Source organism: Balaenoptera musculus, chromosome 4 (assembly GCF_009873245.2).
Source record: "Balaenoptera musculus isolate JJ_BM4_2016_0621 chromosome 4, mBalMus1.pri.v3, whole genome shotgun sequence".
Taxonomy (NCBI): Eukaryota; Metazoa; Chordata; class Mammalia; order Artiodactyla; family Balaenopteridae; genus Balaenoptera; species Balaenoptera musculus.
Genome location: NC_045788.1, coordinates 64,588,875 through 64,603,099, shown reverse-complemented (window position 1 = coordinate 64,603,099; position 14,225 = coordinate 64,588,875). Strand labels below are relative to the sequence as shown.

At 44.3% G+C, this 14,225-nt stretch overlaps 1 protein-coding gene across 1 annotated transcript; it reads right to left on the bottom strand.

Moving 5' to 3' along the window:
* Positions 1 to 791: 791 nt before the first annotated feature.
* Positions 792 to 4,961, bottom strand: RTP4 (receptor transporter protein 4). Its single transcript, XM_036850871.1, has 2 exons — positions 4,780 to 4,961; positions 792 to 2,663 (listed from the first exon to the last, which is right to left on the bottom strand). The coding sequence occupies exons 1-2, from the start codon at positions 4,959 to 4,961 to the stop codon at positions 920 to 922; spliced, it is 1,926 nt and encodes a 641-aa protein (XP_036706766.1). The 3' UTR covers positions 792 to 919.
* Positions 4,962 to 14,225: the final 9,264 nt, after the last annotated feature.

Genomic DNA, 14,225 nt, shown 5'->3' with positions numbered 1-14,225 from the left:
CAACACAAATTTACCATCTCATGGTTTTGGAGGTTAGAAGTCTAATATCAGCCTCACTTGGCTAAAGTCATGTGTCAGCAGAGCTGGTTCCTTCTGGAGGCTCTAGGGGAGAATATATTTCTTTGCCTTTATGAGCTTCTAAAGGCTGCTTGCATTCCTTGGCTTGTGACCGCTTCCTCCACCTTCAGAGCACATCACTTCATCCTCTGGTTCTATAGTTAACTTTCCTGTTTCTGACGTTGACCCTCTTGCCTCCCTCTTATAAAGACCCATGTGATTACATTTGGCCCATCTGGGTAACACAGGATAATCTCCTCATCTCAAGATCCTTAAATTAGTCGCATCTGAAGAGTCCCTTTAGCCACGTAAAGTAACATATTAGGACATGGGCATTTTGGGGCAACCATTATTCAGCCTACTACAATAACTTTCTGATGAAACTCAGGTCCCTCAGTTCTTGTCAAGATATGGTCTATATATATTGATATCAATGAATGAGTGAATGCATGAGTAAAAATCTTTTAATGATTTAACAAATATTTATTATTGGGTCCATTATCTGCTAGGTCATGTTTTAAACTATCTGCAAAGGAGGTCCAGGAACCAGTTCTTTTTTTTTTTTTCTAAACATCTTTATTGAAGTATAATTGCTTTACAATGGTGTGTTAGTTTCTGCTTTATAACAAAGTGAATCAGTTATACATATACATATGTTCCCATATCTCTTCCCTCTTGCATCTCCCTCCCTCCCACCCTCCCTATCGCACCCCTCTAGGTGGTCACAAAGCACCGATCTTATTCTATAAACTTGACCCTGCATTGGTCCCAAAGCAAATTCTGTCATATTAAAATGGCAGCCAGTTCATTGATTACCATGGAATTAAGACAAGAGAAGACAAGTCTTTTTTCATCGTTCTACTTATAGGTATTTAGATACAAAAAAGGTAAACAGAGCAACAACACAGACATAGCCCCACCTGAACAGCTGCTCCTGGTTAAGGGAATTATTTGGTTGCATTGAGGGAGATAATCTGAAAAAGCTGTCTGGAGCAGACCCTCTAGGTGAGCACCTCTCCTGCCTGACCCAGGCAGCTTGACTTTCACTGAAGGTCCTACATGTAGCCATGGGGCCTATTCCCCGTGTGGGCTGTGAGTTTGACCCCAGTGGTGAGGGGTCTGCCCTCCCTGTAGCCTGACTGTCTGACCCTGATGTGGACCTTGGAATTGTTCCCCGTGTGGGCTGTGAGTTTGACCCCAGTGGTGAGGGGTCTGCCCTCCCTGTAGCCTGACTGTCTGACCCTGATGTGGACCTTGGGATTGTTCCCCGTGTGGGCTGTGAGTTTGACCCCAGTGGTGAGAGGTCTGCCCTCCCTGTAGCCTGACTGTCTGACCCTGATGTGGACCTTGGGATTGTTCCCCGTGTGGGCTGTGAGTTTGACCCCAGTGGTGAGGGGTCTGCCCTCCTTGTAGCCTGACTGTCTGACTCTGATGTGGACCTTGGGATTGTTCCCCGTGTGGGCTGTGAGTTTGACCCCAGTGGTGAGGGTTCTGCCCTCCCTGTAACCTGACTGTCTGACCCTGATGTGGACCTTGGGATTGTTCCCCGTGTGGGCTGTGAGTTTGACCCCAGTGGTGAGGGGTCTGCCCTCCCTGTAGCCTGACTGTCTGACCCTGATGTGGACCTTGGGATTGTTCCCCGTGTGGGCTGTGAGTTTGACCCCAGTGGTGAGGGGTCTGCCCTCCCTGTAGCCTGAGTGTCTGACCTTGATGTGGCCCTTGGGATTGTCCCCCGTGTGGGCTGTGGGTCTGTCACCTTTGTGGCCTGACGACCTGCCCCTTGGGTGGCTTGTGCGTCCTGTGTCAACTGCTGGCCTGACATCTTTATAGCCTGAGAATATGTCAGCCGGGGGTTCTGTGGTCCTGTCCCCAGTGTGGATTGTGAATGTGCCAACCCTTTAGGTAGTGGACCTATTGCTTGTCTGGGCTGTGGGTCTGTCCACCCTGGGGGAAGTGATCCTGCTACTCGGATGGGCTGTAGGCCTGTTCCCTGTGCAGCCTGCCGGTCTGTCCCTGGTGTGAGCAGTCGGCCTGTCTCCTGTTTGAGCTGAGGGCCTGTCCCAGGCACTTGGATCCCAGCAGTGGCATGGCTGGGCCCTGGGCCTTTATGGGCGCAGGAATACCCACTTCCCTGAGTCTCCTTTGCCTCAGCTGACTGGTTCCTAGCTCGGTTTTGGCCATACACGTCACCAAGGTGAGGAGAGGAGCTGCCAGTCTTCGTGTAGGAGAGAGAGGATTTGGCTGGCTCTGTCGTGCAGTTAGGTAAGTTCTGTACACAGAAGCCCAGGACACATGCCTCACAATTGACCACATCATGGTGCCCATTCAAAGGCACCTCCTGGATCACTGGCATCTCCAAAACCTTCCTGATGCCATTTCTGTAGAATCTCTCCAGAATACGCTGCACCAGGTTGTTCAGAATCCTCATGGTGCTATCCAGGGAGAACTCAGGCTTCTCAAATTGAGACTGGGAACACTTCCGGCACCTCTGACCAAAGAGCCGCACAAGCACCTTTCCCTGGGACTTCTGGTGCTCCAGGTACATGTGACATAGGATCTGCACTTGGGCAGAAGCCCAGCTTCGATGGCATGAGGAACACGAGAACCTACAGACAGAAAAGCATCGCGCCCTCAGCTGACTGTTGACCGAGGCCAGGGAAATGGGCCTGGCCTCGGTCTTTAAGAACCCTTTCAACTTGAAAAAGTGTATGTGATATTGACAATTTAACAAGAATGAGAGAGACTGCATTTCTAATAAAGCTTTCTCCTGTGGCCCATTGAACTCCCACCTATATGTGGTACCAAGTCTGCCTCTTTGCCAGTAAAACATCTCTGGATGTCTCAGAGGGAAAAACAGTTCTGCCATTTGCCAGTGAAATTTGGTCTTCACAAGGTCATAGAAAACTCTTATAAAGTACCTATTTTGAGGCAATGTTTTACATTGTTATCCCATTTTATCTTTAAAGCACCCTTCTGAGGTAGGCATTATTGAGCCCAATATGCAGATAAGGAAACTGAATCATAAAACAGTATAGAACTTGCTTAAGGACACACAAAGTTAAGTGGTAGAGCCATGTTTCCAATCCCAGCATTATCTACCTACTATACCACATCACCTCTATTGAGCAATGTGGTTAGTTTTGTACCTGACTTACTGGAACCATAATACTTGGGTTGGAGACTGAAGTCCATAGTTTACAACAGGGGGACTTTGGAAAAATCACTACTCTGAGCCTCAATTTTTACATCCATAAAATATTCAAGGGAAAAATATTCAAGGGTTATATTGTCAACATTAAGTGAGATAATATATGTGAAAGCATTTTGTAAACTACAAAGTGCTGTTCAAAAGCTGGTTGATATTTTTCTAAAACTATGCTGATCCGTTGCTTTTCCCAACTCAGAATGACTATCAGGTCAATTCATCTGAACAAGAGAAGCACCTGTCCATTTGCGGCAGTGCCAAACTGATAAAAGACATCATGAGTCCCTCAAAGAGCTCTGGCTGGTGCAAAGAGAGACTCTTACATAGTTCACCAGGTTCCAAGCAGAACAGAATGACTGCTACATGGGCTCTGGCCAATGGCTTGAAAACTGTGTTCTGTAGAGCCCCGGGAGGCTTCATGTAAACAATGGGTTCTGCAGCTAAAAATAATTATATATAAATATATATGTTCTGTAGTATGTAATACATGAACATATGTTATTTATAAATGTATTACAAACATATATATATATATATATATAGAGAGAGAGAGAGAGAGAGAGAGAGAGAACCATTCACTGTCTTATGGGAATGGAGAAGAAAGGACACTTACTCTCCCTAGGAAGACCAGGGTACTTGAGTTAGTCCTTGAGGGACAGGTAGGGAGGGAGGAAGGAAAGGGCCTGCTGAACAGGCAGAACATCATAGACAAGGGTATAGAAGTCTGAAAATTTATGGCATGTCCAGTAACCCATAAAGAATGGAACAGAGGACACCTGAGGCAGGATAGGGGCAGGCAGGGAAGCAGGATAACAGGTGAGATGGAAAGTGAAGCGAAGGTCCCTGCATGCCATATAAAAAGAGAAGACTTGATTGTCCAATTCTTGTCCAAGTCAGCATTTCTCACCCTTCTGCATGGGCAAGGAAGCTGGTTCCTGCAACTTAGAGGCTCATTGGAAGTTGAGGGAGACAGACAATAAGGGAGGGGCAGTATTTAGGGACTCCAAGAACTAGGTTTTAATTTCTTGCAGCACCAATCCCTCCTATTATCTTCAGGCCTTCAGTAAAGTAATGTTCAAAGCCATTGCTTGGCCTTAATCAATTCTTGGGGCTATAAAGGAAGGCCCCAGTCCTAGGCTGGTACTGACCAGGACTAGGCTCGTAGGGCTGCTGCAGCCTGGGGAAGCCAGACAGGACTGATGGGGGAGAGCAGGTCTCTATATAGAAGCAGTCTGGAATAAATTGTGGTGAGAGAATAGGAGGGCAATTTTATGGTATTCCCTGGGGATTTCCAGAAATACTTAGGGAGGAAGGCTAGTAAAAGAAAAAATTTCCTACCGTTAAGCAAAATAGAGGCTTAGAGCCTTATCATTTCCATCTTAAAGAACACTGTGATTACAAAAGCATGAAGAGCCTGGTGACACATAATTCTTTTAACAATCTCTCAAAAGAATCATCAATGCTTAGCTGAACCTCTTGGCTCAGAAAGGCCCATGGCTGGACAGACTCTCACATACCTGCCAAATGCTCTCTGCTTGTATTGCTTCCACCCTGGGGCCACACAGTCTGGCTGAAGGTTCCCATGCATCTTCAGGGTCCATCTTGCCTCGGGTTTCTCCTGCGAGATCAGTTCTTGAAATATCTGCTCCCATGTCCCAACATCCAAAACCATTCTCTTGCTCTGAGGCCTGGAGTCCATGTTGACAATAACTTTCAGTTTCCAGCAAGAAGAAAAAACAGTTTCGGTTTCTCCATCTGGAGACACGTCACCTGCTCTTTTGACTTTTGTTTCAGACTGTTTGAGTACACAGAGCAAGTTTTTGTTCCGACGACAGGGGGCAGCAGGGATTTGCTAGTTTGTGAACAGGTCTTGCTAAGGGATGTCTGAGTACAAAACTCTGGTCTGGATTCTGGAGGTACCTATAAGTTAGTTTTTATTTTATTTTTCTCTTATTTTTACACTAGGCAAAGCACTGTGCTTGGCATTGGGACAAGTAACATCGACTAAGAAGAAGTTCCTATGCCCATAGATGCTCACGCCCTCGTGCAGACACTGGGTAGGGGGGGTCGGTGCAGGGGAGCACGTGTCCAAGGCTCCTTTCGTGCACCTGCCGAGACCTCACCACAGTCCCTTAGGGGGGATTATTCCTGGTATTTTTCAGGTGAGTGGCACAGAGAGCGGGGGTACCTTGTTCAAAGCCACCTGGCTGGTAAGCAGCATAAGTGAGACTTGAACCCCGTCCTGTGAGACTCTAAACCTGCGATGTCTCCAGCCACCTCCCTCCCTGGGGAGAGCTCAGAGGGAGCTCAGAATGGTGTTTCGGGTTCCAGGTTGGCACTCTGGAGCCAGTGGAAAGAACCATCGTGAAACCCTGACCTAGTGATTTGGTCTAGTGAGATATCCTGGGTCGTGAGGCAGGACTCTAGGCCAAATGAAAGGATTACTTAACTCTGCCTTTCGCTGTGTTAAATTATCATGTAACGCAGTATACGAGCAGGTGTGGGAGCCATCTTTGGATGTCAGGATAGAGTTCCCATTCCTGGGGTGAGGGATTGGAACTAGATGACCTATAAAGTCACTTCTAACTCAGAAGAGTCTGAGATTCTAGAAAGTAAGCTCTGTCCCTCTGGAGTTGAAATTCAAATGGGGGAGGTAAGGCAAGCAGGATGCTTATGTCCTTGGAAGCCCCTACAGTTATTGTATCCGAGACAGGATAAGCCTAAGTCTTCTCGTGCTTTCTGGATTTTAACGTGTTCTATTTGGAAGGCAGAAACCCTCTCCCCTGTCCCACCCTCCCAGGATATTCTGTTCTGTACAAACTCTCTCTGCTTTTATAACTTTACACATTGAGGGTGCTTATGTCTGCAGAGACAATATAGGAAACTCTTGTCTGCACAGATAGTTGGAGGAACTTGGAATTAAACCCATGGAATATTAGAACTGGAAATCCCTTAGGAATCAACTTGTCCTCTTTTCTCTCTGATTATTATACATAAGAAAATAGAGACAAAGAGGAAAGAAGTCTCCTGCCCAAGGTCACACAGAAAATTATTGCCAATAGAGGCCCAGAACCCAGACATCCCATGTCCTAGCTCTGAGCTCTGCTCACCTGCTCCAACCATGCCTAGGCTCCTTCCCCACCCTTCCTCTCCTACTTTCTGCTGGGTTTAAGAACCCAAGCCCACTCTTTTTGTCCTGTATCTTCAGAGTGTCCCTGTCTCCTCACTCCTCAAATGGTCTTTTTTCCCAAAATGTAGCCTTGACTGATCCATTGCACTCCCTGCCATTTCCCTCTGCCTCTGCTTCATGTGCTTCCTTGGACACACACAACTGCTCCAGGCCAGCCTGGTCCAATGGACAGGGACATGGGGAGACCAGGGGTATGTATTGAGATTTGAGGGCTGGAGGAAGCCCACTACCTTCCTCACCACCATGATGAAAAAAAGAAGAAAGAGAAAGAAATTACAGCCCTTTAAAAACCCCATGGATCCACTGTAAGCCACTTGTTTCCTCGTACCAAGGCATCGTGACTTTAGGATAATCAAATCATGGAACTTGTAGTTGGAAGAAGCCTCATATATCATCTTGTGATCTCCCCCTCCCATGTCATTGATAGCCAAGGTGTCAAAATGACATACCCAAGTCACACAGGGTGATGCTGGTGACCTCTAGGCTTTCATCAACAGTTGGTGCCTTATAATAGATTGGCTGAAGATTTCCTGAGAGACAGTCAGAAAAGAGGAAGGATCCTCAAAGGGCACAAAGCACAGGTCAGTTCTGAAAAAGAAAAATTTAGATTCTCAGCAGTTTTGAGCTGGAATGTATCTACAGGGTCATCTAATCCTTGGGTGGCACATGATGTCACTCCCCTATTCTTTTTCAAGGCAGACATTGCTAATCAATGATTGCACTCTTCTCTCTGGGTCTGGGCATAACTTCAAAATCTCTTTCATCAGTGATCTAGGCAGCCACTGCCAACTGATTGATAGATGACAATTTTTTTGCCATTCATTCAATAGTCCAGCTCCCTCATTTTACAAGTTGCAGAAACCAAAGCCAAGATAGATTTAATTTAACTAGGACTAAAGTACAGTTTTTGTAATCTTAGGCATGTACCCATTTTCAGAATATCACATGACCTATTACAAATAGGTCTAGCACAAAGTTTAACACAAAGAGATATGTTCTTCTTGGGGACATTTTAGGCAGAGGAAGAAAAGAGGTTAGACATTATTGATAGGGATTGAGGGGGTGGGACTGAAAAAGGAGATGGAGACCCTATCTATGGAAGTAATCCATTTGATACTTTATTTCCATAATTACTCTAGCTTGCGAGTGGATGGGATGGAGGGATTGGCTTGGTTAAAGGAGAGAAACAAGAAATAAGGAATGTAGTCCTTAACGTGGTAATAATTTTACATTTTAAACATCTCTTTTCTGGAGAAAACTCTAATTCAGAAAGATATATGCACCCCAATGTTCATAGTAGCACTTTTTACAATAGCCAAGACATGCGAGCAACCTAAATGTCCACTGACAGATGAATGGATAAAGAAGATGTGGTACATATATACAATGGAATATTAGCCATAAAAAAGAATGCAATAATGCCACTTGTAGCAACATCGATGGACCTAGAGATTATGATATTAAGTTAAGTAAGACAGAGAGAGAAAGACAAATATCATATATCATTTATATGTGGAATCTAAAAAAAAACAAAATACAAATGAACTTATTTACAAAACAGAAGTAGACTCACAAATAGAAAACAAATTTATGGTTACCAAAGGGAAAAGGGAGGGGAGGGATAAATTAGGAGTTTGAGATTAACATATACACATTACTATATATAAAACAGATAGACAACAAGGACCTATTGTGTAGCACAGGGAACTATATTCATTATTTTGTAATAACTTAAAAAAATACCTCTTTGATTAGTTAGCACAAATACTATAGGTATATGGAACATAGATACAAAAAAAATTTAAGGTGATTGATCTGGGGAACAATGAGGCTGGATGATCCCTAACTTAAATCCATTTCTCCTGCCTCAATGCTTCAGAGTAGGGAGAAGTGAATTCTGGACTAGGAGTTCCTGCTGTGTTGGTGATGCCAGACAAATATCTTCATCTCTTGGACCCTGACATGACTTGTCCAGTAAGTTGCAGGGCCAGGACTCAAATTTCTCTGATGCCACACTAAGTCCCATGAAAGAATGAGCATGTCTAAAGAAAGAATGAGTTGTTAATGGTTGAAGAACAGGCAGAAGGCGTGGGGAGCTATTTGGGGGAATCTAAGTAGGGTCTTCATGCTGCTCCTCTAAGGGTTGTGCTCTCTGAGCTGGGGCCCCTGGGCACATCCTAGGAAGACCTGCCATTCCAGTTAGGATGACTTCTCAGCAAAAGGTCAGCCTGGAGGGGAAGGGAGGCGTTGAGCTCACATCGCCTGGAATGTCATGGAAGGGGCTGTTTCTACTCTCATCATTGCCCCTTCGCTGCATGTATGGATAGTCACAACAGGGAACCAGCAGACACAAGAGAAAGCAGAATTAGACCGTTGCCTTGAAAAGATCAAATAACACATATATCAAATACCTATAAGCTGCTGGTCCTTATCCTCAGGCAGGGAACAGCCCAGCAGGAAAGACAGTATGTATATAAAAGAGCATCTAGCTTTACTTTGCCCTGTCTCACTTTTCTGAGCTTATCCTTTTAGTTAAGAGCGTAGAACTAGAGCCAGCCTGCCTGGGTTGAGTGCTAGTTCCACCATGTATACCTTGGTGGCCTGGGCAAGTCCCTTTAACTTCTCTGTGCCTCAGTTTCTCCATCAAAAGAAGTAGGGATAATAACACTACCTACCTTATAGGGCTGTTGTGAGGCTTGAATGAGTATAAAAATAGTTATTGTCATTTAGTAAGCAAATAGAAGTGTTTGCTAGTTTTCTATTGTTGCTATGTTGCATGTTTCTTTGTAAGTTACCATAAAGTCTTTCACCTCTCTATCTATCATCTATCTATCTATCTATCTATCTATATGTCTGTCATCTACCAATCTGTAGTAGTACAGGGTGAAAAAAACTGCAAATAATTGTGTATATAAGGCCTCCAAGAGCACAGCAGTCACTTAGGAATCCAGTCTGAGCAGAGATATGTATTCCTATCACACCTTGTTATCTATCCCCAGCCCCACTCTGTTCCGTGCACCTCCCTGGGCGGGGCCAGTGCTCCCCCAGGACTCATGTTCAGCCCCTGTCTGGATAGTCAACTCCCCTGTAAAAGTGAAATTAGAGTTGTGAAAGGGGCAGGAAGCCCAGAGCCTGCTGCCGCTCGGGCCCAGGGCTAGGCCTCCTGAGAACACCATTCCAGACAGCAAAGATCACGCTCAAAGGACAATAAAGTAAACCTTTTAGAAAGAACCAGAAGTAATGTGTAAAATCAAAAGAACTGAAACAAAAGCTCACAAATTTTCAAAGAGGCAGTTTGTTTCACAGTTTCTGTGAAGACCTGTTTGGTGTCAGGCCTTGCACAGTCCATCTGGGAAACTGGGGTTTGCCTTGATAGACAACCATTTGGATATTTTAGGGTAGAAAGACCATCTGTGAACTTGAAGAAAGCTGACCCCAGAGAGTAGAGTGGCCAACCCCAGGCTGCTCAGCCTACAAATAGAGCCCCAGACTCCCATTCTTGACATCCACCTTCTCTGTTTCAGCACAGGTGGTTTTAAAACCAGAGTCAGAAATATTTGGGCTCTGTTCCAAAGCTGTGGTGAAGATGTGATAAAGCAGGGTCTTTAGGGCCCCCTCCCCTGCCACCGCAGGCCAGGCCAGGAAACCAGCAGGTGGAAGCTATACCCACTCATTGGCTTTTCTCTTCTGACTCACTTTACCTCATTCCTCCCTCCTGCCCCCAGGGATCACCCCTCACATTAACTACCTGCACTAAGTTCTTGTCCTGGGCTGTGCTTCTAGAAGAACCCCAATCAAGACAAAGAGCAACTTAATTTTCCTTCACTTCCTGCCCATGTGTAAAAAAGGCATTTTCCAGTCTGACATGGAAGGAGCCTAGAAGTCATCACTTCCATGCCTACAACAAGAAAAAAGCTGAACAAACTGAAAGTCAACAACCCTTCTTAGATTCATGAGAGAATTTGGGGTCAAAGGGCAAACCACTGCCCTGAAAACTAGAGGGACAGATGGGTGGATACAGAGGATCACAGCTTACCACAGTCAAATGCTCAGAAGCAGAAGCCCCCGCGAGAACCAGTACCAGAAAGAACAGTTTACACTGTCAATGGCCAATTGCTGGAAGCTCAGTGGACAAGCTTGAGAATTTAAAAATCCAGGAGACCCAGTCTTAGGGGGGTTTCCCACCTTTTTGTGAGTTTTACCTCCAGGAGAAACTCACTACGAAGATGGAGAAAAATCTTCCTGTGCTTCTGACAGGGGAAGGAGGAAAAAAACATTGTTTAAAACACCCAGAACTCTCTGTTCTTAAAGTCTGCCTTTAAGGAAAACTGTTTCACTAGAGCATAACACAGCTGGGTTTTACAGAAGCCTAACTGACCTGGGGGAAAGGAAATACCCAAATGCCAGCCCCTTTTATCCTTCACTGTGAGGGATGGGAATGACTTCACTCCTTTTCTGCTCGATAATGAGTACAAAGGCCACCAAACTTGCAGAGACAAGAATGCAGAGCCTGGCATACACTTAAGGGGGCAGGGCTACCCCTGTGCTGCTTTCTGGGAGAGGTGCCAGGTCCCACACAGGTCAAACTAATTCTCAACTCATCTCATAATATTTGCGGGAGGAATAAAGAATTTAGCTATCAAGATTTCTAAATATACAACTAGAATCATTAAACCACCAAGACTTGGAAGAGATTTTAAAGGCCCTCTAAGTCCTATTCTTTACTTGCTTGCTTTGTAATGGTTACCATTTGACCTATGAGTAAAAATTCAGATACTATTTCTAGACTGACTCAGGGAGAAATGCATTGGACTTAAAATTAGAAGACAAAGTTATATGTTCCAACTCCAACACTTACTGAGTTACTTAAGATCTTTGAACCTTAATGTCTTCATCTACCAAATGGAAATAATAATACCCATACCATTAGATTTAATGGTATATGTACTAATATGATATAGATATGAACCATAACTACAAAATATCAGTATTATTTCAAAAAAAAAAGAATATGTAGAGGCTTGAAGTAGTAGCTCTTGGATGGAAAAGAATATTTGAACCAGATATTTAAAGGGTAAAAAAGAGATAAGGACCCTTATATGTAAAGGAGAGAGATATGTAAGACCAAGAACCTAGAAAGTGTTTGTGTCTGTATGTTATGGAGAAGTGGAAGATAAAATGAATAACTAAATTTTAGAGCACTTTATCTCTTAGATATGTTTATCACCATATCTTTGTTGTTCCTACAATAGCCCAATGGCTTACGACCCTTAATAAGGAATGTTTCAGAACAGATGCATATAATGGAGCTTTGGAAAATACAGAAGTCCAGGCCTACCTTTGGAAATTCTGATTCTACATGTCTGGGGGTAGAGAGGCATGTATTTTTAGAAAACTCCAAGAATGATGCCAAAATACACTCCTGCATAAAAATCACTATAAATTAAAAATCTGAGGCTCAGGAAGCTTGAGCAAATCCTAAGATCTAACATATGAGTGGCAGAGATAGGAGATGAATCCCGCTGCTTTAAATCCCACTTGTGTGCTTTTTTCCACCATGCAGATCTGGAAGGCAAGGTCAGCCTTCATTAGTCTAGTCATTATGGCTGAGTTGACCTGGCACCAGAAAGCAGCTTGCTCTCCTATGGAAGGAGGCCACGAGATGGCCACAGTCCTAATGTACGAATTGAATTAACAGCAGCACACATTGAAATCCAGGGAGGGGAGCTATGAGAAGTGAAGGCAGATCATCCAGGGCCAAGGCGATGTGAAGCTGGGAGATGCTGCACAGCCTGCTGATGGTCACACCAATAAGCCAGACTTGGCTTTTCACCTCTGCAGCTTCAGTCTGGCCATGAACGTGCAGCTTGGGCCTCGGTGAGAGCCCTGTGGCCCCTCCTGATGTCAGTGAGAACTTCCGACCCGTGCAAAGAGCAACCAGGGCCCCAGGCCAGTAGCAGGAAACAAGCAGGCTCAAAGCCACAGACTCACCCAGGGGTGGTTTGGTGAGTGCATTAAAGGTCATTGATCTTGACCTCAAAGTAGGTGTTTTGCAAAAATTCAGAATTACCCCCCTAAAGGATAGTTCATGAGATTTATGCTGGAGTTGTTTTACAGTCTGACCTAGAGTCTTCCATTGAAGTTATTGACTTCTCCCGAGTTCATTCTGACAGGCCATTGTGATAGCCTGTTTTGTGTATCTCTCCGTGGGGCATTCTTCATTCTCAGCCACAGACTGAAGATTAGGTTTTTCATTGTTGTTGGGGAAAAAGAGGTCAATGCTATCTCTCTCCCTGCCAACTCTTCAGAGGTATTTTTTTTCCATTTCGTTTTTAAAAATCCAGGTACATTATAACCCTGATTCAATGAGGAGGAGCCTGTCTGGCCCTGTGATCACCTTTAATTACTGGGAATCAGTTGAACGTGTCAGGTCTGCAGAGAGAGATCAGTAAGGGCTACTGCTTCAGACCAAAACCTACTGCGCACATGACCTGCTCAGAAGATGGAAAGGCTGGGAGATTATAGGTGATGAATGCTGCTTGACGCATCAGCACTATTGTACTCTTTTCTCTCCCTGTTCTTCCCTTACAATCCCATGATTTATAATGCTCTGTCATGTCCAATTTTGGTAGCGGCCTGATGGTTGTCATAAGGCTGTAAACACGCTGAGGTTTTACTTTCTTGTGTGTTTTCTCCCACTTTGTATTTGTTATAATCCATGTCACCCAATAATGGATTAATTTTTTTGATCCATTTTTCTGTTCTTGTTAAGCTCCTGAGGTTTGGGAAATGAATATTCAGAGTGTCAATATGTGGAACTGAGCTGAAAAATTATTCTGCCATAGATATTTAGGGAGAAGAAAATGAGATACTGTTCCAGGGAATTTAATAAGCATAAAAAGGATCAGATTAAGGGCGAGAGGCTCTGGATTTGAATCCAGGCTGTGCCACTAGCTGATTGCCATGATCTGGACACGTTGCTTCAACTCCCTGCCTCAGCTTCCCCTTCTGCATAATAAAGCATTGGACTAGATGATCTCCAAGTTCAGTTGCAATTCTGGCATTCTGTGGATGGATCAGGACTCTGGATCTACATTAGGGGGTGTGAAAGAGTCCTCCTGTGTCCCATGTTAGTACTGTTGACAGCGTCAGGTTGTCCCAATGTCCCAAGTGTGCAATAGAGTAGTGAACTTGAGTGCCATACTCCAGAAGGTTGTATCTCCTGGTAGGCTTTTCCCTCAGAGAAAACTGGGGAGTATGTAAGCTAAGGAGGAGATCTGGAATGTACCTGCTGGAAGAGGAGAAAGCCAGTATGTATGTACAAGTCAGTGTCTGAGAAGAGGGAAGAAATGGTGAAGTAAATGGGACTACTTACCTTGAGGAAGGGAAGATGCACTAGACAGGTGGCTACCTGGAATGACCAAAGATTTTTCATGTGCAAGAGGAAGCAACCTTCAAGTCATTGAGCACATCATGGTCTGTATTCATTTGTAGCCTTCTGAAATGTTTCCATTCTTCTCTGCGTGATTTCCTTAAGTGTAAGTGCTAGAGAGATTTGAAGTGTAACAAGTACTATTGAGTCTAGATTTAAGGATAAAATCCAATTGAGAACCAAAAACAAAACAAGACATTACTTAGAATCTGCACATACCCCAAGAGGCATGATATACTTTTATTCTGCCAAGACAAGTCAGCTTCAATGAAGAAATTCCATCTTAAATCCCTGACCCCATTCATTTTCAATGACCTTCACGTCCATTTATTTGTCACCCG

Coding starts and splice junctions, on each gene's coding strand:
- RTP4 (XM_036850871.1), bottom strand. CDS start 4,961: ATGGACTCCAGGCCTCAGAGCAAGAGAATGGTTTTGGATGTTGGGACA. Junction 2,664..4,779: donor AAGCAGAGAGCATTTGGCAG/GTATGTGAGAGT, acceptor TTCTGTCTGTAG/GTTCTCGTGTTCCTCATGCC.